This window comes from Geospiza fortis, unplaced genomic scaffold (genome assembly GCF_000277835.1).
Source record: "Geospiza fortis unplaced genomic scaffold, GeoFor_1.0 scaffold403, whole genome shotgun sequence".
Taxonomy (NCBI): Eukaryota; Metazoa; Chordata; class Aves; order Passeriformes; family Thraupidae; genus Geospiza; species Geospiza fortis.
The window spans coordinates 5,409,455-5,433,661 of NW_005054336.1; the positions used below are offsets into that span (position 1 = coordinate 5,409,455).

The following is a 24,207-nucleotide window of genomic DNA, read 5'->3' on the forward strand; positions in this document are numbered from 1 at the left end:
AGAGGGAATTGTGCCAACTCTTACAGTAGTTCTCTAGCTTGGGGATCAGAATTCTGCACCTGGCCTTGGTATGCAGCCCCAGTGATCAGAAGACGTTTTTAATGAACAGCCTCCTGAGGAGCTTCTACTGATAAGCCATTGCAACTTTTTGATGTTGAGTTAAGAACAATGAATGGCAAAGGAGAATTATTTTCTTTACTGGTTTTAGAATTTTAGTAGGTACCTGAAATATAAAATAAAGGATTTGGAATGGAATTTAGGATAGTGTTTACCTACACTAAAAACTGCCATTAAATATTCCTGTGTGACTTCTGACAGACCAAAGTGATAGCTCTCTATTCATAGCAGAAAAGATCTTGTTGCTAAACTGATTTCTACTAGCTCAGGAAAACACACTTTTAATAATAAGTTTATTTAAATGCTGTTAAATTCTTTTTTTGTTATTATTGTTGTCTTCTCTGACTTGTTCATCTGCTGCAGTTTCATTGGAGCTGTTTCACAGGAGCCAGATGACTCAGGTCACAGTCAGAGTGAAGAAGACTCTATCTGTGCTGCAGTGCTGAGAGGCAGAGAATTCTAGACCTGTGTCTTTGTTCAATAGCCTGCATTTGTGTTTTCCTTTAAATAGTTATGGGATAAACACTGCTGAGAGAAAAGGGAGGAAAAAAATTCTAAAACTTGGTCAGTGAGACATTTGTGCATAATAACTGGTTATTTCTGTTGTAACAGCTGAAATCAGCTAGAGTACTTGTAATATCAAGGCTATGGTTTAAATTTTTGTGGTCTCAAAATTGTCCTTTTGTGGAATTATCTTCTCCAGTAGCTCAGAGCAGAAGCCAGGCTGCCTGCAGAATCCATTCCAAGATACATACATTGAGTCATATATTCCCTTGACAGCTGCAACATTCCTGTGTAGGCATTTGTCGGCTGGCAGATGAAAGCAGGATGGCAAACTGCTCCGACATGGGGAATAGTCACTGCATGTGCTCACTGGTAATTGGGCTGTTCCTAGCAAAGTGACCCTTTCCATAAGCAGTGTCTCTGATGACCTTGATTTTGGCATTGTGGCGAGCCCATCATCCCAGCAAGCTTTTCCTACGCACATGCGATCATTACTCGTCCCTCTGTCTGAAAATGCTGGGAAGAACGAGGGCTCCCAGCCAGGGCTTTTGCCTGAACTTGGCAAGAGTAGTACTGGGGTGGTTGTTGTGGGTTCAGATCCCACTAGAACTCACTGCCATTTTACTGAAATGCTTTGCTTATCTTTTTAATGTTTAGCAGTGCAGCTTCTGCTGACATGAAATATTCTTACTTGCATCAGGAATTCCTTGATGTGTCTTGCCATATGTTTTTGTTATGATTATGTGCATGATTTGAAGAGAGTCTCATAAAGTAACAGAAATTGTTTAGCCCAGTAATTAAAGCCAAGTAACTTTGTTCTAGGAAAAAAGTTGGGTTTTTTTAATTCCAAGTGAGAGAAAATATGTGGTCAACCTTAGTATTCTTACTGTCTTCATTGCTGGGTGTAGACCAGTCATCATATTTTCTTCCTCCATTTGCTATCTTTTCTTAAAAGTAGGAGGGAAAAAGGTTCAGTGAATGGCACAAATTTCTAGCACATCCTTTGCTAGGTGACATACTCTGATTTAAGTCTGTGTGATGAACACCTGACAATTCAAACTGTTGTGTTACAGTTCCACAAAACATTTGCCTCAAGTGTGTTTATGGTAGAAGTCATATGTGAATGTGTGTTCAGAAGTTGCACTGAAGTTTTAATAAGTAAAAACAACTTGCCTAGAAATGGTTCTTTTTCACGTTGATAATATTCTGTCTGATGATCTCTTGTGGGTTGTTTTTGTGAGAAGCACAGTTCAGAAGTGTGTTTTCATGGGGAGATGGTTTCAGATTGGTGAGGATTTTGGTTTTGCACCACACCCTCTTTATCAGATAAGACAGCAATAAAGACACGGAAAAAAAATGTTGCACATATTTATGTTAAAGATCATAAAGAAGCATTCATAATTTTAGTATCTTATTTAAAAATAAGAAATTACCATAGAAAAAGTTCTTTTGGTGCAGATGGGAAAGTGAGAATGAATCTAAACTTGCATTAACATCTGTGCTCCTGTTTTACTCATTTTGCTTTCTTAATGCCAAGGACTTAATGGGTAATTCTAAAAGTAAAAATAAACCTTCAGAAGACTTCGTTTCATGACTTATTGTAGTGTGTGTTTTATGCCTTTTCTGCTAGCAAGTGAATCCATTTTGTCAAAACTGTAAATAAGCAAGCTAAGCAGAAAGATTTAAAGCAAATCTTCAGAGTTGTGTTCCCATACAGATGTGCCAAGAGGTCCCAGTGTGAATACAAGAACTTTTGTGAAGAAGGCAATGTTGAAATATCTTTCAAAGGAAAGTCCTTGTCCAAAATAACTTTTTTTCTCAATAAATAATGTACATGATTGTGGAAAAGGCATAATTCATCTGTTTTGCATATGTTGATGAAAAACCTTAGATTCTTAACTATTTAAAATCAGTATTGATTTATTAACATCAGTTAGGTTGCTGTTATTCATAACACTTGGGAATCATTATCCTCTCAGATACAGAAGTCCAAAAAGTATTCCAGTTCAGGAAACCATGCCATCATATTTATAGGGGCAACGTACTAGTTAGAATATATATATATTCTAATATATCTTACTTGTGTGCTGTCTGTAATACCTCCAAAGAGCTACTTTTTGGGGTACATATTCTATTCTATTACGTAGCTGAGTTGCTGATAATTTTGATCACATTTTCAAGTCACAGTGTATGGTAGCATTATGGAATATGATATGGTGGGATTGATTTTGTCCCATGTAGTGGATTGGGTTTTTTTAATCTGGTCTGGTTTGTAATGTCAACTTGTAAGGATAAAAATATGTCAACATAACTAAAATAACATTGCATTGAAGTAGTTAGAATGAGCAGTCATGGTCAGAGACAATGTGCATTAAGCCAGTACCATGCTGCATTTTACTGCTTAGTTAGCCATTTCACAGTTGTGGAAACTGACTGCTTGTAATGAGTTTTCAGTCAGGAAGTTAACAATTGGACTTCTATTCATGCCTGCCCTCCTGTTGTCCTCATGGTTTATTATGGTTCACAGGTGATGTGTAGCAGGAGTGATGGTCACAGAACTGCAGACAAACACCTGTACTGTGGCAGTGAATAGACTAAAAAGAAATCCTTTGGAGGAGGAAGTACAATTTTTGTGTTTGCTGTTTTGCCACAGTCTTCCTGTGTGTCTCAGAGAGGGGCACATAGCCTTCTGCTGTCTGTGTGCCTTAGCCTGTGCTGTGGGAACACGTGTTCTTTCACAGATTTAGAAGTTAATTCCTCATTGATTCTGTCTAAGAGTAGTCTGCTTTATTTATCAAGGCTTTGGCTTTCAGTCTGCATGTGGGCCACTCTATGCCTACAGCTTTGATTTATCAAGTTATGCTGAAATGAAATCTTGTAGGGTTTCTATGAGTAGTGCAATTTGCACCCAGTGTGCGTATCAGAGAGAATGTGCACCTTTCCAACCTGTGCAACCTTCCTTAATAAAGATACAGTGACTGCAGTTGACCTCTTGTGAAAAGTAGATCCATTTGTGTTTTTATTCTGTGGCCTGAATAGAAGATATAACAGAATGGGCTCTGTTCACTCGACGTGGGAATTCTCCCTTGCTCTGACTCATGTAGAGCAGCAGGGAGGGGGAGGAAAATGGGCTCCACAAACCTGGTATCCAGTTTTGTAATTTACAAAATCTTTTTGATCTGAACTTTGTACATTTAATATTCAGGAGGGTATTTAGAAGTTTGATAAAAGTCTGTAGTGGTGCTGGAGAAAGATAAGGCTCACTATTGTACTAAAAAAGGGTTGTGGTGCCAAGACAGTATGTTTTTCTGTTGCAAGACTAACAGTGCCCATCAAACTTTGTATAATTTGGTATTATGCAGAGTAAAGATAAAAATACCCAGTCATTCTCTAAGTTGCAATACAAAATACTTTAAGCTTAATACTCAACTATATTGCAAACCAGTCCATTAGCATGATACAGTGCTTCACAATAGCTGGGAGAAATACAGTGTGGTGAAATTACCAGTGTGTGGGGGCCAAGATTTTTTTGTGGAGAATAAAAAAAATCCTTACTTTTTTCCCCATTATAATCAACTGTTATTTTGCCCATATGTTTTCTTATGTGTGTTGCAGAGTTATGATAGGCTTTCAAAGCTGGATGAAATTTTCTGTTCCAGCATTGTGGTCAGTCAGTTTTTAGCATGCATAAAGGAACCAGTGTTCCTACGTTTTTCTTTGAGCCTGTGAAGTCAGAGTCGCAAGGAATAGAACAAAGCCTCAGAAGATATAACAGGAGCCTTTGGGAGCTAATGGGGAATTGCAAACTGTTTATTGCACCTGGCACTTTCTCCAAATCTGCCTCGTAGGGGCCAGACCAATCATTTCCTCAAACAGATGAGGATGCTTTCTCTCCTGAGTCAAAGCTTTGTAGGTTTGTAAAAAAGATAGTTAAAATGTATATTTTAAGAGTACTTTCTAGAAGGATAATAGCTAATATATTGCAAACTTTTATCTCAGGAAACCTGAACTTCAGGACTAGTTAAAACGGTTAAGTTAAAAAGAAGTACAGACTTCACCTGCAATCACAACAGCTATAACAACATGTATTTTGCCTGAATTGTCTGAAATGAAGTTTTAAAGCATTCTAAACAGGCCATAAATTGGGAAAAAAAAAGACTGCCCCCATTTTCAAGAGTATTCTGATATTTTTGAGGCCCATAGCAGGAGCTCTGGGGAGCTTACGTCTGTTGGTGCCCCATGAGAGGGGAAATATAAGGAAATGTGTCCCATGCATCTCCCAGGTTTTTTAAGGCAATGAGTCAGGACCATTTTTCACAAGTTTCTCAATATGCATGTTTTTTATTTCTACTGTTGATATAATTCCATGGATCTTTTTTGATAGGCATAGTCACAAGTGTAAATTTGTCAGATAAGGCCAGGAGCTAACCAGACCTTGTGTTTCTTATACATCTTTTCTTAAATCTTCATTCTTCTGAATTAATCCAGAAGATGTAGATATGGAAATAATTCTGTATAATCCTCTTCTTAAAGGCAGTCTTTCTGAGATTTGGACAATGCAGAGCAACTGTGTTAATCTTCCATCAGGTAAATGGAAGCAATTCTCTAGAGTAGAATCCACTGACTGATTATCCAAATTTAAGCTCTTCTTTCCAGTGTTTGGAATTCCTGTTTCCATCATGCATTGAAATAAGATTTTTTAATACAGTTAGACTAAGCAATTGTTTAATTGCTATTTATATTTTATATTGTAATTTAATGCAAAAGTCAAAACACTTTAACTATCATGCAGTAAACTGTAACTAACACCAAAGCAATGGAGTTGACATGAAGGGTTCTAACTTCACCCAAACAAGTATGTGTATTTAATGAAAGTGAAATGTTTTAAGTGTATTCCCTTAAAATTTCCCTTAAGAAAATACTGGTTTTATAAAAACATTGAAATTCTAATTATTTCTCTGTTTTCTGGAAGAATGTTTACGTTTTTGGCAATTTTGAATTAAGCTTTCTCTGTGGGACATCACTCTGAACACATCAACACTATAATACTGATTTTAGTAGGAATGACTCATATGACTTCTAATGCAAAACATAAATGACTGAAATTTCTTGATGGGAAATCTAACACAATGGAGCAGACTACAAAGTCTCCTGTGAGAAATACGCTAGAAGCAAAACATCTTCAAGTATACTGTAGGGGGAAAAATGGAAGCTTTTTGTGGAAATGTACTATTTCATGTCTGTGACTTAATTTTGTTTTATTTCAACCTGAAATGAAAGCTTTATTCTTCAAGGGCAATAATGGCATGTTTTTGTAACTCCTTAGCTTTCAACAATAGTGTATAATATTTTGGTTCACCATTGTGTTAAAACTGTGTTTTTCTGACTGCTGTGGCATAATGATTTATTCGTGTTGACACTCTCGGGTTGTTTGTCAAAAGCTCAGCTTTTGCTCCTTCTGGCAGATTACATACAAATTATGTAAATCACTCTAATGCTGGTTTTTAACCTAATTATGTTATACATCTTGAACAATGGTAATTTCTATAAGGGAAAGACATCTGGAATTTTAGTTGTTAATATATTTTTTTCTTCTTTTGGTATTCCATGAAAGAAGCACATCAAAAAGCGATAGTATGTGTGCAGGTTTTATGCTGCTAAAATATGTGAAAGCTGATTTTATTTTTTTTAAGACTTCAACAGTCTGTTTATACAAATTAGCAGTAAGCTGTAACTTCACTTGCAGAATTTCACAGAGGACTAGAAAAATGTAATTTATTTCTTTTGTATATAGAAACACACGTCTATGCATTTTATTCAATTGGTCTGCTCAAATAAATACTGGATTAACAACAGTGATCAGACTTCTGTGTTCACACAGAGACAGACTTTCCATCTGTAGCATTACAAACTGAAATGCAGCTCAAGTCAATGCAGACAAAATTCACATACTGAAGAAATTAGCCTTAGCCATGGTCCACAGAGTGCACAGCCTAAGGAGACCCCTCCTAGCCTAGCCCAGCTGCCTTCCTTGCCAGCTGTGCTTAGCAAAGCAGAAGGCCCAAACTGTCCGAGACAGGTCAGGGCTGAGGGGTGGTGGCAGGCCAGGACTGGGAGTTGGCTTTTATCATATCTGAGGTTTGAAGAAAGACATCTGATTTCTGGCCTGTCAGCTCTTAATTTGTTCACTGCATGCACACTTGAGGTTTGTTTAAAAAGTAGCCTTCATATCACCTAGGTCCCATTTGACTTCATTTGCTTGTCAACAGGAGCTGAGAAATCCAGCTACATTTTTAACCTTCATGGCTCTTGCTAGGCACTGCTTATTAACTTGAAGATTTTACATGGAGTTTTACATAACCTCTTGTAATGATCTAATAGAAAATAGGCAGTGTGACATGGTTCATTTGGGCTGCATGTCCTTGGGTTGTATTGCTCACACCTTATTAGTCTTCAGCAAACGTTCCACTTTCCTTTAGTTTTGGCAAGCTGCTTGGAACACCATTTCCTTCTTTTCATTCTGGTGGAGTCCAATTGTTCTTTGCTTATACTACATTAGCCTTTCCCAGAATTTAGCCTGGAGTTTTTATACACCGGGGAGTTTCCAGTGTGTTTAGATTATAAAATGATTTCCTAATGTGACTGTGAAAGAACCACATTTTCAGATAACACTGTCAAACTAGATTTCAGTGCCGTTTTTCTGTGTTCCTTTGCGGTATTTTGCTCTACAGAAATGATGTAAGAAATAATTTTGTTCTCCTGAAAGTGTTATTTTTCAAATCATCCACCCAAGTAGTTAGGATTGTCCTAAATTTTTTTCTTGTTCTGTTTTTCTTTAGGTTTGTGTAAATCAATTGGCGTAAGCAATTTTCTTATCAGCCATCTTGAGCAACTAAAGGAGGACTGTGTGATTACTCCACATGTTAATCAGGTGAGTGGATACATGTATTTAAAGTATCTGGGTTTGAATTTTTACTTTGGTTTTTTTGGTTAGCAACCTCCTCCCCACTCCTATGTATGAAAGGCTACACCCAAGTTATTGCCTTAGTCATACAATTTCTTTTTTCATTTCTATTTGCGTATTGAAAACCATTCCGGAAGATGACCCGAAGGGTAGGGAAGTTCTTCCTCAAATTTCCCCACCCAGTTTCTCCCAGGCTACTTGTTTGTGTCTGAGTACACAGACATAAACAAATGGTCCCTGTGACAGTTTTTTGGTGATAAAACAGTTTAGAAGTAAAATTCCAGAATCACAGAACATTTAGCATCTTCAGAGTGAACCAGTTTTTGGAAAGCCTGTGTTCAAATACTTTTGTGCTTCCTGTAAGCAACACTGAAAGAGTCAGTTAATTACATATCCATGTAAGGGTGCCCTTCCCTTGCTCCCTTGCTCCCCCCTCATTTCCTAGTTCACATGAATTCAGGGAACTCCTGGTTTAGGCAGGTGCTGTGACAGCCCTGGCAGAATGTTTTTGCTGCCCTAGGCAGATCTAGGATGGCCACCTACGTACCGGCAGGCTGCCAGGCCACTCGACAAATGTTCCCTTGTTGCAGGTTCTGCCTACAGCTGTGCTGGAAGTTCATGCTCCCATTCCTTCCACCTCCTGCCAGATAGTGTGTGTGTGTGCTGACATGGATGTGGGAACTGGAATGGATGGAGTGCAGGCACAGGGTTTTCCCCTTTGTACAGGTGGTCAGGATTTCCAACAGCTGTCTATGGTTCAGCTGTCATTAACAGTCATAAAAGTGTTGCTCAGAGTGTGACTGTCAGAACCAAACAACTCTGATTTTAGCTGTCCACTATACTAAAGGTTACTAAAGGGCAGTTAATTAATGTTAAATAAGCATAAACCCATATAAAATATTTAAATCCAATTATTCAAAATAAACCATTGAAATACATGTTAAGGTGGGCAGGTTGATGACTGTTTAATAATTGGTGAATTTACCAAGGTTCAAGAAATACACATCTACAAAGACTTACTAGAGTTTGGCATGAATTGTTACTGCCTGTTAAATAATAGTAGCTTTTCAGTTTTCTACTAAATCACTGCAAGGAAAAATAGTGATTTTGTTTTGAAATTTCCTCTTACCCACAGTGTCAAAATGTTACCAGTCTTACTTTTTCAATGGTGTTCATAGAGACAAGCTGTTTCTTGGTGCTATTAGATTTTTCTGAGGCTAAAGAGAGGATACAAAAAGTTGAGGTGGTGATATTGAGGGGTGGGAGAGGGCCCCTGCTAGTAATTTCTTTGAGATGCTACACAGCAGTTGTGAATTGAAAGCAAAAACCAACAATTAATTACCCGTACCATTGCCAAGTGCTCCGCCTAAAACAATTTTGTTATAGCATTAATTTATATTTTTTTAGAGTTAAAGGAATTTTATAAACCGTACTTCAGCTTATCCTCAAAAAAGTATGTATTCTGTTTCTTGCTTGGTGTTGGAGAGTTACTGAGTCTGATGGTAAGATTACTTAAGTACCATCAAATAAATAATGAGTTTCTAAATTCAAAATGGGAATGCTGTACTGAGTTCTTGTTTCACTGTCCACAATTTATAATACAGTTTTTCACTATATTTATGCATGAAATAGTGTACTGTTTCAATGGACTTGCTAAATATAAAACATTTGCAAACAGTCTTTGGATACAAAGTCTAAATATTGAAGAAACAAGTGGAGGAAAAATACTTCCCTTTTAGAGTTCAGGGTGTTCTTACAATTACAACAGTCCCCTTATGATGTTAAAATTGAAAGTTGGGGGGTTTTTCTGTGAAGGGGAAAAAGTAGGAAGGCAGGAGAAATAAGCAATACTTTTGTTTTACAAACCAAGTTTTAAGTACTGCCTTTCTTCTCAGTTCCTGGGAAAAAACAGTATTGTCATGTCTTTTAAAGAAGCAGGCAAGGCCTGTCTTTTCAAGTATATGGTATTTCTAAGTTATTTATTAATAAGTAAGCACCTTTTGAATTTTCAATATACTATTAAAAGTACTGGTAAACACTGTAAAATGATGGTACTTTATTCTAGCATCATGTAGAGTGAAACTTACAGCCTAGGAGTTGCAGGTTTGTGTGCCAGAGTTTTGTAATTGCCTTGGCAGTAGGAAGTTTGGATTTATGCTCAAAGAAATCTTTGAGATCTCTCTAAAGGTTCTTTGCCCTGTCACCCATTACAGGAAAAAATATATTTTATAAGTACTTAACAAATATATATGTTTCATTTACAAATGTGATGCACTGAACCCAAATATAAGCTGTTCCTCTATGAATTCCATGTAGGAATTCAATAGAGGATTGTGACGGTGGTCACAAGGGTTTTTGGGGTGAAGGAAGAGACGAGATCTTTGACTCTATTACAGACGGCTTGATTTATTATTTTATGATATATACATATACTATACTAAAAAAGAAAAGGAAAGGAGAGTTCTAGAAGCTGCTAAGCTAAGTAAGAGAAGTAAAGAATGATAACACACGAGCTGGCTTTGACAAACTCCGAGAGCTAGCTCTGCTGTGACTGGTCACTGAACTAAAACATCTACACCAGACCAATCACAGATCTACCTGTTGCATTCCACAGCAGCAGACAATCTATTGTTTACATTTTGTTGCTGAAACTCTCAGCTTCAGCAGGAGGATTTTTCATAAAAGAAATGTCTGTGACAGAGGAATTCAATAGAATTCAATATTTTTCCAGTCCTGGAAAAGTGTGAATTACTGTGTAATAACCTCAGAGAGATTTGCTTACATTGTTGATATTGCCGTTAATATTGAGCTCTATTGTGTAAATTTGTACAAGGTATAAATTTATATGAGACATTAGAAAACAACCCCTTTGTACATAAACTCACCTGAACTGTTCTTCTATATGGAAAATACTCATAGGCTTGTATTTCAGTTTCATAAAGAGAAAAAATTGTAAGACAGCATTCCCATTGAGAAAATTACTGAATTCCAGATGTGCAGAAACTTTATCATGTGAAAAGGACCACAGCAAGGTGGAAAGAGTAAGGCCTCTGTGCATCACCTGACTTTTTAGGGCCATGTGCCAGAGTTGTTTTTAGGCTCAGCTTTTTCCCATTTGCTATGACTGTTGTAAGAAAACAGTGCTTTAGTTGGAGGTCCCCTGTGGCTGGGCATGTAGCAGCTGTGAAGTTCTGCAATGTGAACTGCAAACTGTTCTATTAACCAGATGCCAGTTTTTACATGCCAGTCAGTCAGGGTAGGGTGCCAGAAAAGATCAAGATCTTCCTCTGCCATCACATGACAGCCCTTGCCTGAAAAAAGTCTGGCAACAAAAATAGCAAGGGTGGGGCAAGACAGGAAGCAAGAATTGTTATTTTGAGGGGAAGCATGTGTTGACCACTCACCTTATGCCTCTTATAGCTTGGGATCCTAGTGCCTTGCAGATGCTGCTAAAACCTTCCAGAATTTTTTAATTAAAAAAAATAAAATTCAAAAGTGCTTATTTTATTTGATGCATTTGATTATTTTAGTAATATATTTAAGAAGAAAAATACTTGCTTCTACCAACACAAAACTGCATATGTCAAAATGTCAAAAATTCAATTCACAAAATTTGGGAGCCTCTGAATTCAGTGAAAGGCACAAAGTATGATCTTTTCAGGTGGAAGTAGTTGTTGCTATGTATTCTGCTTGTGAAGCATGTAGGTGATACCTCAGCATACTGCTCTTGATTTAAACATTTCTGCTGTAGCCCAAAACTGTGCTGCCTGGAGTCTTACTAGACCAGCAGGTAAATTCTACTTGCAGTTTAATTAGTAATAAATGCTGAATAAGTCACATGATGCCATAGAGGCGCTGCAGATGTTTCAGCATTTGGTCCTAAATACATAATTTTTTATTTAATATTTTTGAACTGCGTTATTTGCTATACTTACTGTAAAGAACATCTGCCAAAATTGCTTGTTACTCTTTTACTAATCCAGTAATACACCTGACTTGCTCTTTCACTACTGCCCTTGTAGTTCTGCATAGATACAATGAGAATATTTCGTATCCAGCTCAGGTGCAAACAAGGGAATAACTGTATGACCTAAGCACTGCTCTTACACATACAAACATGAAATACAAAGGGTACTCAAAGGTCAAGAAACATCAAAGGTTGAAGACATGGATGTCTGCTGCTTGAACCTTGTTCCCGAGTCCACCTAGTAATTTAGATCATAGCAGCTTTAGGCTGACTCAGCCCAGCCTTCCAGGGGTACAGTTTTTTCTTAGCTCATGTTGAATGACTGCCAGCCTATTGTTCCTGGCTATTGTTGTCTGAAAAGACAACATGTACTAAAGATGAGAAACAGGAAATGTTCATTTGTCCTCTTTATGGCAGAAGAAATTTTCCAGATTCCACGTATTGAGGTGATTGCTCAGAAGAGTATTTTTCTTCAAAATGCGTAAGAGTTCAGTCCCTGGAACAATGCTGATGACCAGTCACAAAAATGCATCACATGATTTTGTATTTTGTTAAAGCAAACACTACCCACTTTCATCTAAATGCAGAGTAATGTATGCTTACAATGAATAGACTGTGAAATACTTATTTAAATAACTTATTAAGGGACATCACAGAGTTTCTTTTCTGGTTTTAGAATAGAATAGAATGCTAGAATATGTCTCTCCTCTGAGATGATTACTGTCCAATAACTTCTTTTTCCTTTTGCTCCCAACAACTGTGTCTTTGTAGCTTGTTACTTTTCCTCTTTTAACTGGTTCTTGGCAATTTGTGATCTTCCTTCCTGCAAAGGGTCTCCTTCACACATAGTTCCACAGTGTGATTGCTTCCCTGCACAAGCTGATGGTGACACCACACACAGAACACAGGATTTGCCATGTGCAATCCATGCCAACAGGCTTTGCTTCCAAGGTCAGGTCCTCACCCTCACCAAATTGTTCTGGTGAGTCGCTTGCAAACCCAGCCCCTGCTCAGCCCCCTCCCCTTGCCTGGGCAGCTCAAAGATCACTAGAAAGAATCATAAGTAAAGAAACAGGAAAGGACATAGATTTGGGGAAGAAAAAGTAGTCTCAAAGTACCAATAAAAGTGACCTGATGCTGACTTCCACTGTTCATTTGTATATATTTCTTAACAGTAGAGCAATACTGAAAGTCCAGCTGCAGGTCAGGCAGACAACTGCGCCTTGTTTCTGAGGGAAACATAAAATGGAGTTAACTGTTTGTGCCAATTATTGGTAAAATATGTGATTAATACCCTTCATGTATCTTCTAAAACTAATACCTTATGCCTACTTCCCAGAAATAGTGACTTCACTCATGTTGTATTTTTAAAACAAGAGAGAAATTATTTTCATTTTCATTGATGTTTTCTACAAAATGTGGTTTTTACTGAGTTTATTTCTGTTTATCTAAGGTTGAATACCACCCTTTCCAAAGACCTCAGGAGTTGGTTGATTATTGTAGGAGCAGAAATATTGTTTTTGAAGGCTACTGTCCTTTAGCCAAAGGTGAAGCACTCACCCATCCTACTGTCATTCAGCTGGCAAAGAAGTATGGCAGAACTCCAGCACAGATTTGCATACGCTGGAGCATACAGGTAATGGAGGGTGGTAATAAAAATGTGTCTCCTTTCTCAGGAAAAAAATGCAAATAGTTTGGGATTTGTGCATCAAACCAGAATTTATACAGAAGTTATTTCTGCTTTCAGTGTGTTAATATTGTGTGAACTGGTGGCTGTACTGGAAAGTTAGAATGTAGTACACAAATCATGCCAGTATTTCAAATATTAATTATAAATAATCTGGTTGTAGAGAATAAGAGCCACCACTAAGAAATGTTTAGAAAGTAAATGTTACAAGCAGTATTCCTCATAATTCCATTTCTGTCACTAAATATAAGGTACTAAGCAGTGAAATAATGTATTAAGTTGATATAAGCTATGTAGTGTGTTGGAAATGAACACAGTGTATATAACTGCAGCTGCAAATGCCATGGAAAAATGAGAGTGTCCCCCAGAAAATGAAATTAGAACCTCAGAACATGTGAGGAATTGATTGTAATGGCTTGAAGATAGGTAATTTTCTTAAAATCTGCAAATTTTATTGATGAGAAGCATAATTCTTTTCAGAATGGGGTTGTCACTATTCCAAAGTCAACAAAGGCAGAACGGATAGAGGAAAACTGCAAGGTAAGATTTGGTTATGCACTCAAGCCTGGCTAACATCAAAGTGAGAGTTTTTAATATTTTGGGTTGTCTTCCCATTTTCCTTACCAGTTTTATACTGGGGTAATTCATTCAAAACTGGCAAATGGGTACCATGGAATGACCACAATGTAGGAAAAAAACTATAACTCACAAATATCAGAAAAGACCTGGAGAGCTAGTCACTGTGTATCAAGAAAAATCCATAGAAGACCTTTTGCAGTTGATTTTTGTAATTAATAGTTCTAGTTATTACCTGTCTGGTTGTAGAACATCCTAATCTGGTTATGGTTACATCCTTTTTGTGATATGCCCATAGGTCAAATGGAAGGAATTTGGATGCTGTGCGTAACAGTTTATGAAAGCTTTAAAACTCACCTGGGGATAGCTCCAACATAAAGACCTTCCAAGGAAATCACAGTCCTGCCTGCCCTGACTCTTCCCCTACCTTCTCCTTCTACTCAGTGTGCAGAAAAGGTCCCAGCATGAAGGGCTGAACAAAGAAAAGTGGAAATTAATGAGAATTGGCATTAGCAGAATGAGAATTCCTCCTCCACATCTTTTCTAAATTTTTTTTTCATACCAAATAGTTTTAATTCATTACTTGCTTTGTGTCTCTTTCTCTAATATGAAAGTGTTCTTTCTTTAGGGTAGGCAAAACCACAACTTCTTTCCAAAAATATCATAGGGGTATGAACTGGCAAATCTCGAAGAAACTTTGCAAGAAGACAGGAGTCTTCCATCTGCTGTTTTTATCCTTCTGTGTGAGTGTGTGGAGGTGTGAATCAATATACATGTAATGAGAATTTCTGCAGGTGGCCATGCCTGTTTATACAGCTCCTGCCTTGACTGTTTATTCTGACATTCACACTGCCTTCTGTGGTACAAGCACAGCTGCTTGTGGTGCTGTATTGGGAACCAGATCAGAGAAAAAAACCAGTTTGAAAATCCTTCCTTATACTTTTATTTTCCCCAATAATATTTGAAATCCAGATTAATTTCATTTTTTACAGAGTTTACTCAATGGCACCACCAATTAATTTCACACAACTCAAGGAATGTGTTACAATCCAAACTTAAAACACTTAAGGTGGAGAGAGGAAAGAACTGGCACAGTCATTGTGTGTTGTTTATCACACCTCCCTTCTTTTTCTTTCCCTCATGTTTCTGTGTTGGCCTGAGTCTCTACCACTTCTGGTCAAGTTGGTCCTCATTAAACCCTCAGTATATAAAACATAGGGTTTCTAGTTCTGGGGCTGGTCCCTGGCTTAAGCTTAAAAGGCTTGAACGAGCACTGAGATTTGACTACAAGGATGATTCCAGAAAACAGTGGTTGCTGGATAATGCAGGATGGGAGGAGCTCATTTGGCTACAGTTCAAGGCTCCACAGAATCTTTTTATTGAGCACAGAGGAGCTCTGACAAAGAGAACAGAAGCAACTGCCTGATGATAATGTCTCAATAGGACACCTGCTAAGAAAGCACTGACACCATCATTTACATTGCAGCTGTGGCCACAGGAGAAGGCAGTGGCTGTAAGAACCTGTGTTTGAAGACAGGTGATTGTTTTCCAGTTTGAGTTAGAACTGAGGCACTGTGGCACTTTTTCTGTATTTAGCTGATTTTTGAGAATTTTGTCAAAGTAGAGTCATAGAAAAGACAGACACAGCCTTTGGCTTGTTAGCTTTGTGAATGTTCTGATACCTCGTAAAAATCCTCTTTGTCTAAAGTTCTGAGAAAGAGAACTGTAACACTCTAAACTGAACATTGGGATGTAAGTGAAATACTGAGCTCATTCTCCCAAAGAGATTGCTGTCAGGGTATTCCTATACCTACCTCTGGCAGTGACAATAGAGAGTGCTGTCAGAAACAGCTTTGATACTACCCTTGTCTTGGATCCTTGCCTGAGGCCAGAGTGCTGCAAAACCATCTTAACATAGTGTGCAAATAAACATGAATCACTAAAGGAGCAAAGGACCCAATGGCACCTGTCAGATTGATGGAGTATTTTTCTATGACAAAATATAAGAATTTTCTGAAGGAAAAATATATAAAAATTGGGCCTCACATGAAAGTGAACCTCGATCAGTTAAATACTAGAATATATCTGAGGTTGTTGATTCTGTCTGTGCTCATGATGTTAACTGTATATGCATTCCCACAGGTGTTTGATTTTACAATAGCAGAAGATGATGTTGAAATTCTGAACGGAATGCATGATGGGAGACATGTTTCCTGGGATCCAAGTTTTATTGTGTGAATCAAGGTTTGAGCTTTTCTTTGCCTTCTCAGGGATCAGTGAGTCACACCATGTAATTTTAATTCACAGAAGGTTACAATAAGAATCTACTCAAGATAGTGATGTCTGCTGATAATGATCACTGATTTGAAATCTTTAACATTGGCAACAGACAAAAGATATTTTTGAGGGTAACACTTTTGTACAACCCTCAAAGCGATTTTAGATTTCCATCTCAAATGCTGTTCCTCAGTCCATTGAAGTCCATGCAAAGACTCCTATTTATACCACAGACCCTTTATATATTAAAGAGCATCAGGCTGTTTAATTCAAATGAGGAGATACTCCTTGAAAAATATAGGGCAAAAGTGCTACCTGTTAGTGTGCCATATAGGTGTTGGGTATGAAATAATTTTTCAAGTACTTTATTAGAGAGATACAATATATGAAGAAGAAAAAAGTGGATTAAAAAAAAGTTAATGCCATTATCATAACAGTATTTATGTTGTACAATATCCTGCAAATCTCCATGAAAAGTATAACTTCATTGTAATACACAATATCTGAGGATCACCAAAAAAGTTTTATGCATATCACAGCATTACTATGGCATTGACTCAGAGAGTTATATGCATATTAGTTACTGGCCTGTAGATAAACCAAAGCAGAAATCTTTCCACACAAGTCCAGGTACAAATAAACTATTTGCAGGGCTGAAAGATGAGCAGCAAGCTTCAAGCGCCAAAAATACATCTTTATTATTACTTACTGGAAACTGGGGTGAGTTTTTTTGTAGCTTTTTGTGAGAATTAGTTCAGATTTCATTTTGGGTTTGTTCAGGAAATCCCATTAAGAGACTATACTGTTCCTCAGATTTTCTTATGAAATGGGTATCTCTATAGAGAGATGAATATGGATAAATGTAGCTCACAGATCTGTTTTGAGAAATATGCCTGCAGAATCTATTGGCTTAGTATTCAACTTGTAGTCTCATTGGCTTGATATTTTAGGAGTTCCTGTGTCTAGAAAGGTATGGAAAATCTGATTATGATTTATATTGTGTGTGGACTTCCTGAGGCAGTTTTCCCAGTGCTGCTCTGCGTTAGTCATACTGTGAAACAAAGCTCCTTAGCTTTTTATCAAGAAGTGGCTTACAGCAATCACATATTCTAGCCTGCATTGTTCTCAAAGTGTAGAGCTTCTATACAGCTTGGCTAAAATCCAAATTTACCTTTTAGATAACAACTCCTCAGAATTATGGTCTAGCTTTTTCTGGTAAACTTGTCCACAAAAATTTTTCTAGATTTTCCTCTAGAATAATTTCTATGGAAAACAAGATATTGTATGAAATCCTGCTCACTAATACCTGCACAGTGTGGTGTTCTGAGAAATAGACACAATTTCCAGAACAAGGTAATTTTCTAGTTTCAAGCCTGGCCTGCAGTGTTGGGGGCTCCGGTACCTGGGAATGCCACTCTGGGTGTCTAAGAACTGCTCTGTACCTGGCTCAGCTGTGTGATGAGGAGTTCAGGAGTTCCAAACAGTAAGGCTCATTTATAAAACAAATGTAATTTTTAGGCATTTTTTTAGCTTTTGCATAAAACTGTGGCAATGATTAAGTGAAAGTTGGAAAGATTGTCCAGAAATAAACCTTTTTACCAGTGGCTATCAGCTCATACTGCTTTTGAAAAGTGCAATGCCTTAGCAGTGTGAAAAAAAATTTGAACTGTGCTGTTGAGGGACTCCTTCCTTCACAGTGTATCTGAATTAGTGAAACAAGGACTAGAAGTGAGTCATGTGCCTGATATTTCCTAAATAAGGCTTTTGGCAGTGATGACTTTCTAAGAATTTACAAAACACAGGTTGGAGTTTCACCTCTAGTTCTCTCTAAAGAAACAGACATCACATCAACGTACTGCTTCAAACATAAACGATGTGTCAGAGGAACCAAATCTTTATGTCGGCTAGCAAATTCTAGCTCCAGTGTGACCAGAACAGTGTTAGTTAGGACTACATGGCTAGAGCTCCATGCTCATTACAACACTTCTGGGTTTTTGCACTTGATTCTGACTGATCACCTCCCTGTTCTGAGCTAATTGGAATTAAACCAGGTTTTCTTGCCAATGCCCCACATAGGTGACCTTAGGCTAGTGTGAGGATGGCTGTGAGCTCAGTAATATATTTTAGTGTTCCTTCTGTCAAAGAGATTTTACAATGTTTTTGGTGTCAGCACCTGCTTTTGCAAGGAAGGCAAGCCACCATTTTCTCAGGCTTGATCATGGTATCTTAAGCCGTTCAGTGAGTAATGAGAGGAATAATCAGGAATAGCATTACTAAAAAAGCATTCTTCTTAAGCTGTGGCAAGTTACAGTTTTAATCTGATACTTTTCTAATTACATTCAGGGCAAATTGTTGTTGGTTCAGGACTTTTTTCTGTGGTGGGTTTTTTTTTCATCATTATTTTCATCAGAATTTCTATTGCTGCCAATTAGTGCCTTTAGAACTACAGAAGAGTTTAATTTTAGCTATGTACTAAGTGAGGTGTAATTTGAGAGGACTCAAGGTTTTAAGTGCTGGGACTCAGCTCACCAAGCTATCTTTCTCCCAGGTGTGATGAGCAGTTTTGCACATTGTGCCTGACTAATAGCCATTGTTTTCTGTTAGAAGCTATAATTGCCCAAGAGACTGAAACCCTGTTATCTCCTGTGGCCTTGGGATAGATCACTGAAGCCTCTGACTGTGGTATTCACAAGTTTTACATCATGTTTGTTAATTTCGAATCTTTGAGCAAGTCCTCTTTTACTTTTGGTGAGGTTGCAGAAGGAAAGACAGACTCAGTGGATTCATATTTTGTGCCCCTATCTACAACTACATTGGGGTTACTCTGGCAGTAATAATTTTCTTCTTAAGCAAAGGCTGCTGAAGAGTAAGTCCACATCACCTCATCTAAATGAACCTTTCTAAAGTACTCCCAACACTGGTCAAAGAAATGAGACAACTAATAAGAAATTGACAAGTGAACACTTATGAGATTTAGGAATAGCAGGGAGGAGTAATTTTTGGTAAGAGATGCAGAACACAGAGGACCAAAAGGGTGTAAAAGTGGTGGACATACAAAACCAGAAAGTTTCTTTCTGTTTTTTATTTCTTCTTCGGTCAGTTAGCCTAGAGGTGCTCATTTTTTAAGATTTTGCTTTTTTTAAACTCAGAATTTATGCCTCAAGTGAATTCTTGGAATTATATGCATATTCTTCCCCAGGGTTGAAATTCTTCCTCTTGCTCTTATTTCTGTAAAACAAACTTCCCCTAGAGAGAAAATTTGTTCACCTTTCTACAGTGACCCTTTTCAGGATGCATCAATGCATCCATTTCATCTTTGTAACCCATCACCTTGCCAATAGGATCAGGGAATACACCAGAAAACTGAAGGCACTTTTTCTTCCCTATCATTATGTCATTTATGGCAGTGACTGATTGGGACACTCCTTTTCAGTTGAGATAAACCATTACTTAAAATAAGATGCAGTTTATCAGTGCTATCCACCTAAATGCAGTCAGCTGCCTCTGCAAGAGCTCTGTGACTCCTAATGGAAGGAAACTCTTGAAACAAATAAGGAAAAGAAAAATATAAACTAAAAGTCAGTGGAAAGGGTGAGGCCATTTTCTGTGCAGCCAAGTAGCTTCCTGCCTGACTCTGAGTAGCTCCCTCTCCTATTTTTCTTGTTTCTGGTTTTCATCTCTTATATTACTGGAGATGAAGGCACCTGAGAGTTTCCTAGGAAAATAATGGAAACAGGTTTTTAAAGTGAATATTCAGGAATTTTTTTTAATCAGGCTGCAGAAGTGTTTCTATCACACCTGTCCTCCCAACATGACTTCCAAGGCATTATTTTCTGAGTAGCTTGTGTAGAAAAGAAACTGTAATTGTGGTAAGTTCACAAATCTACTAGGCCAAGTCAACTACATAATATTCACACCTCTGTGGTTAACCCATGCTTTTGAGAATGGGGGTAAAGGTGGTGTAGCTCTTGCTGCTGCTGATTGAACCCAAGGCAGTTAACTCTTTCCACATTGCCACATCCCTCCCAAAGCTTTGACGCTCACCTCTCACTATTGTGCATTGGGTAAAAATTACAGATAAGCCAACCTTCTGATAATTTTTTATGTTGCTGTGGTGGGAGACCTTTTCTGTACCTAGTTTTTGAACTTTCTGCAGCCTCCAGTAGGATATGCAGAGAGAAAGTGTTGGGTGTGTGCCCTGTTCCCGGTGCTGCAGCGTGTCCCTCTGTAGGGCGCTGTGGGTGAGGCCGGAGCTGGGGATGTGCTGCTCCGGGGAGCCCGGCAGGGACCGATGGCAGCGGAGCTGTCGCTGTGCCCGAGTGGAATGTGTGTGATCCTGACAGTGGCTTGGCCACCCGTTGCCCTTTGAGAAACATTCTGTAGTTGAACTGCCAGTAGGAAGTTCAAGAGTATATTAGCAGTTTTATCATCCTGTTAATGACTGCTCTGTATATTGAAGTGTGTTAGACTTTTGGGTACAATGATATCTATGCAAACTATTGCATTCCACTTTCTCAACTTCTTCAATTCTTTCCCCTCAGACTTGAGCTTTTTCTAATAATATATTCAGCTCAGTGGGCTAAAAATAAAGTGCAGATTCTCACAAAAATGAATATACTAAACTTTTTACAATTGCCTTTTTTAAACAAAAAAGGCCATTTAATTAATATTATTTATCAATATCAAGAACTTAAAACCAGACCATGTAAGTTACAGAATACTAATACTGAAAAAATCTGTGTGCTTCAATCTTTGCAATGTTCTCGTGACTTTTTTTTTCTCCAAACCAGGTTTTTGATTCTAATCAAAAAGGAAAGAAGATATGGAATTTTTGAACACTGAATATCAACAGAAAATTAATTCATCTAACCTATTCCCTGTGGAAAGAATAATTTAAAACCAGATTGTTCTAAACTGGAAAAGTGATGTAACTGGAACATTGATTAATTTTAAACTGAATAATAAATCTGAATTGTTCTCTTAGGTACTCAGTATACTCAAGAATCATTATAAATGGTTTGTAGTTACTCTTACGTAACAAATTAATAAAAAAATTTAATTTAGTCTTTGTAGCTTTCTTACAGATACAGAAATACTTTCAGTGTCTTCTCTGCTCTCTTAGAACTTTCTGGTATAGTCTCCCAGTATGGGTTGAGTTATCTCACAATATTATAATTTTCTTTTGCCTGCATGTACTTAATTTAAGGTGTCATTTAAATACATTTAATTAATACACATAATTAGGTGTATTTTTTTCCTTACAGATTTTGAAAAGTATCAATTACTTGAAGGCACATAAGAGCGTGCTACAATGCGTGTAAATCTTGACAAATGATTCAAAATATGGAATATTTCTTCAGGGATTGCAGCAGAATAATGAATCCAACTTTTTTATTTCTTCTAGTCATGAGAATTTTGGGGGATTTTGCAGGGCATTCTTGGTGACCAGTCCTGCACTCTGGTACTGTTTCACAGATCTCCTGTCATGACCCAGCACTTCATAGAGGAATGGCTCCCTTTGTGACCTAAGTTGCATCAGGATGAATAAAAGTAGTTTTTGCTTATATGGACAAAGACTTTTGAAAAGTGCAGAAGAATGACGTGTTGGAGAAAAATCCTTTGCTAGTCTCTCTCACAGGGATTGTCACTATCTTTTCAAGATGGATAGTGGTCAGACACTCCTCTGATGCAATTGTGAGTTGTCCAGCTGCACTGGGAGAGTTCGGTCTGGTGGTGTCAGAGGCCACCAGTCTTTTGATATGCAGGCATTGGGTGGACCCCAGCTTACAGCTTCTTTTCTGACAAGATCAAAGCATTTTCCTGCAAGGAAATTGCTCTGTGACTAGCCAGGTTTCTGCAATCCCTACCACACTAAGCTCTCACTGGAAGTTCCACAAGAACTTTGGCTGTCACACACAGTCAGTATTAGTTTGTTGTTGTTCATGACATTCCCTAAAAATGGGAGTTTCTGCTCATCCTGGAAACTACCTAAGAGCATTTACATACTCAGATCCCCGTGAAAAATGTGTCTGTCTCTTTATGCTAGTAGACATGTTGCAGAACATTTTTTTAACCAGTTTAGCCAGGTGAGGTGTCTGTTTTGTGTCAGTTTGGTGTCCTGCTGTGTGCAGCCTTCCTGCTGGCATTTGACAGAAACCTGCATTCTGGTTATTTCTGAAATGCATGAATAACACTGTGTTGTTCTTTCTCCTTATTCTGACCATAGGCAATTCCAGAGTTCTCAAAGGAGCCATGTATACACTGGATTTCTGTAGTAGGAGTGCAAGCTTCTTTATCAGTGGATGAGGCAGTTGGAGAGGTACTGAGAAAGAGTTCTCATTCTTGTTCTCCGGGTGAGGCTGGAGTGTAACCCCTTGCTAAACACTTACCAGCAACTACAGTTTTGGTAGAGTTGGCTGGACCAACCTGAGTCCTGTGTTTGTGTTTTGGCCCTTGTAAGCAGGTTAGAACCTGTGCAGTTGAGCCATGTAAACCTATCTTCTCTGAGGGTTTAGACAGCCTTCAGTGCAAATCCAGCTGATCTGGCTCCATTTGCCTGTGAAGAGTGAAGCTATATTTCAGTTTCCTCACTGCCAAGATGTCAAGAAGGCTGTAAATGTGTGTGGTCATCTTAAGTTTAATGATGCTTTTTGTGATACAAGTACCCACCTTTTGGAATGGAACTGAAATTGCCTGCATATTTTGTCCAGTGCTGCACCTGGATTGGGGCAACTCCTTGTATCACTTTAGGCTGAAAGCAGCAGAGGTGAAGGACTTGGGGGTGCTGGTGGATAAGAGGCTGGACATGACCCTGCAATGCAGCCCAGAAAGCCAATTGTATCCTAAGCTGCCCCATAAGGAGTGTGGGCAGCAGCTCAAGGAAGGGGATTCTGTCCCTCTGCTCTGCTCTAGCCAGACCCCACCTGCAGTGCTGTGTCCAGCTCTGGGGTTCTCAGCACAGGAAGGACATGGACCAGACATGGTCAGAGCAGGTCCAGGGGAAAGATGCAAATAATGATCTTGGGGCTGGAGCACCTCTTATGAGGAAAGGCTGAGCTGGGTTTGTTCAGTCTGGAGAAAAGAAGGCTCTGGGATTACTTTCTTGTGGTGCTTAAGTATATAAAGGAGGCTCTACAGGAAAGCTGGAAAGGGACTTTTTGCAAGAGCATGTAGTGTCAGGACAAGAGAATGGCTTCAAACTGAAAGACTGTGGGCTTAGTTTCAGTATTGATAAGAATGTCTTTGCTGTGGGGGTGGTGAGGCCCTGGAACAGGTTGCCCAAAGAAAGGGTAGATGTGCCCATTCCTGGAAGTGTTCAAGGCTAGGCTGGATGGAGCTTTGAGCATCCTGGCCTAGTGGAAGGTGCCTCTGCCCATGGCAATGGAATAGGAACTGGGTGATCTTTAAGGTCCATTCCAAGCCAAACCATTCTATGGTTCTGTGATTTTACACAGCCTCTGACAATTTGCTGGATGTCACATCTCTGAGCTGGTATCCTCTCAGCTGGTAACCAATAGCCTGGACATGAAAGCCTGCACATCTGACTAATGAAACCCTGAATCATTCTGTCCTTTAATTAAAGCATGTTCCTTTAATATGTTCCTCTTACTTAAAATTATGTGAGAATTATTTCCTAGAAGAAAATGCCTAATGAATGCACTTTTATTTAGTATTTTCTATGTATTAGATAAATAAGGGGGAAAGCTTGAAATATCTGGGGTATGTTGGGCAGTTGCAGGGGATACATATGTCAACCTCAAGGTTGATTTATCTCATGTGCCTTTTCTGACAGTTGTGACTTAACGGCTGCATTTTCCTCCAGGCTCTCAGGAGGATAAGTATCTTTTCAAGTTTCTAGCTTTGTGGTAGAAGAGTAAATGTCTGTTTGCCAGTGTAATTTATCTGAGTCATTCTGGGAGAGGTGGAGCAATTGAAGCGTGACTATTAGCATAAATAAGAGAGGGACCCTCTTCCTGAGGGTAGAATACTTGTACTGTCTTTCAGAGGAAAGCTGCTTCCCCATAACAACTGCTACAGCTAATTGATGGGCAAAATGCTTTAAACCGAAAGACCCAATATATTGTGCTTTGGCCTGCTGTGATATTTTTTTACTTT

At 38.3% G+C, this 24,207-nt stretch overlaps 1 protein-coding gene across 2 annotated transcripts in view; it reads left to right on the forward strand.

The window, feature by feature from the left end:
* The window catches only part of LOC102042796 (uncharacterized oxidoreductase YtbE-like), a 36,531-nt gene extending 15,456 nt beyond the window's left edge, over positions 1–21,075 (forward strand). For both annotated transcript variants that reach the window (XM_031057919.1, XM_031057920.1), the window contains 5 exons: positions 7,461–7,552; positions 13,006–13,188; positions 13,720–13,779; positions 15,958–16,059; positions 20,883–21,075. In XM_031057919.1, coding sequence (XP_030913779.1) covers positions 7,461–7,552; positions 13,006–13,188; positions 13,720–13,779; positions 15,958–16,053 — 431 coding nt within the window. In that variant the 3' untranslated portion in view covers positions 16,054–16,059; positions 20,883–21,075. The remainder of the gene's footprint in view (positions 1–7,460; positions 7,553–13,005; positions 13,189–13,719; positions 13,780–15,957; positions 16,060–20,882) is intronic.
* The last annotated feature ends 3,132 nt before the right edge of the window (positions 21,076–24,207 follow it).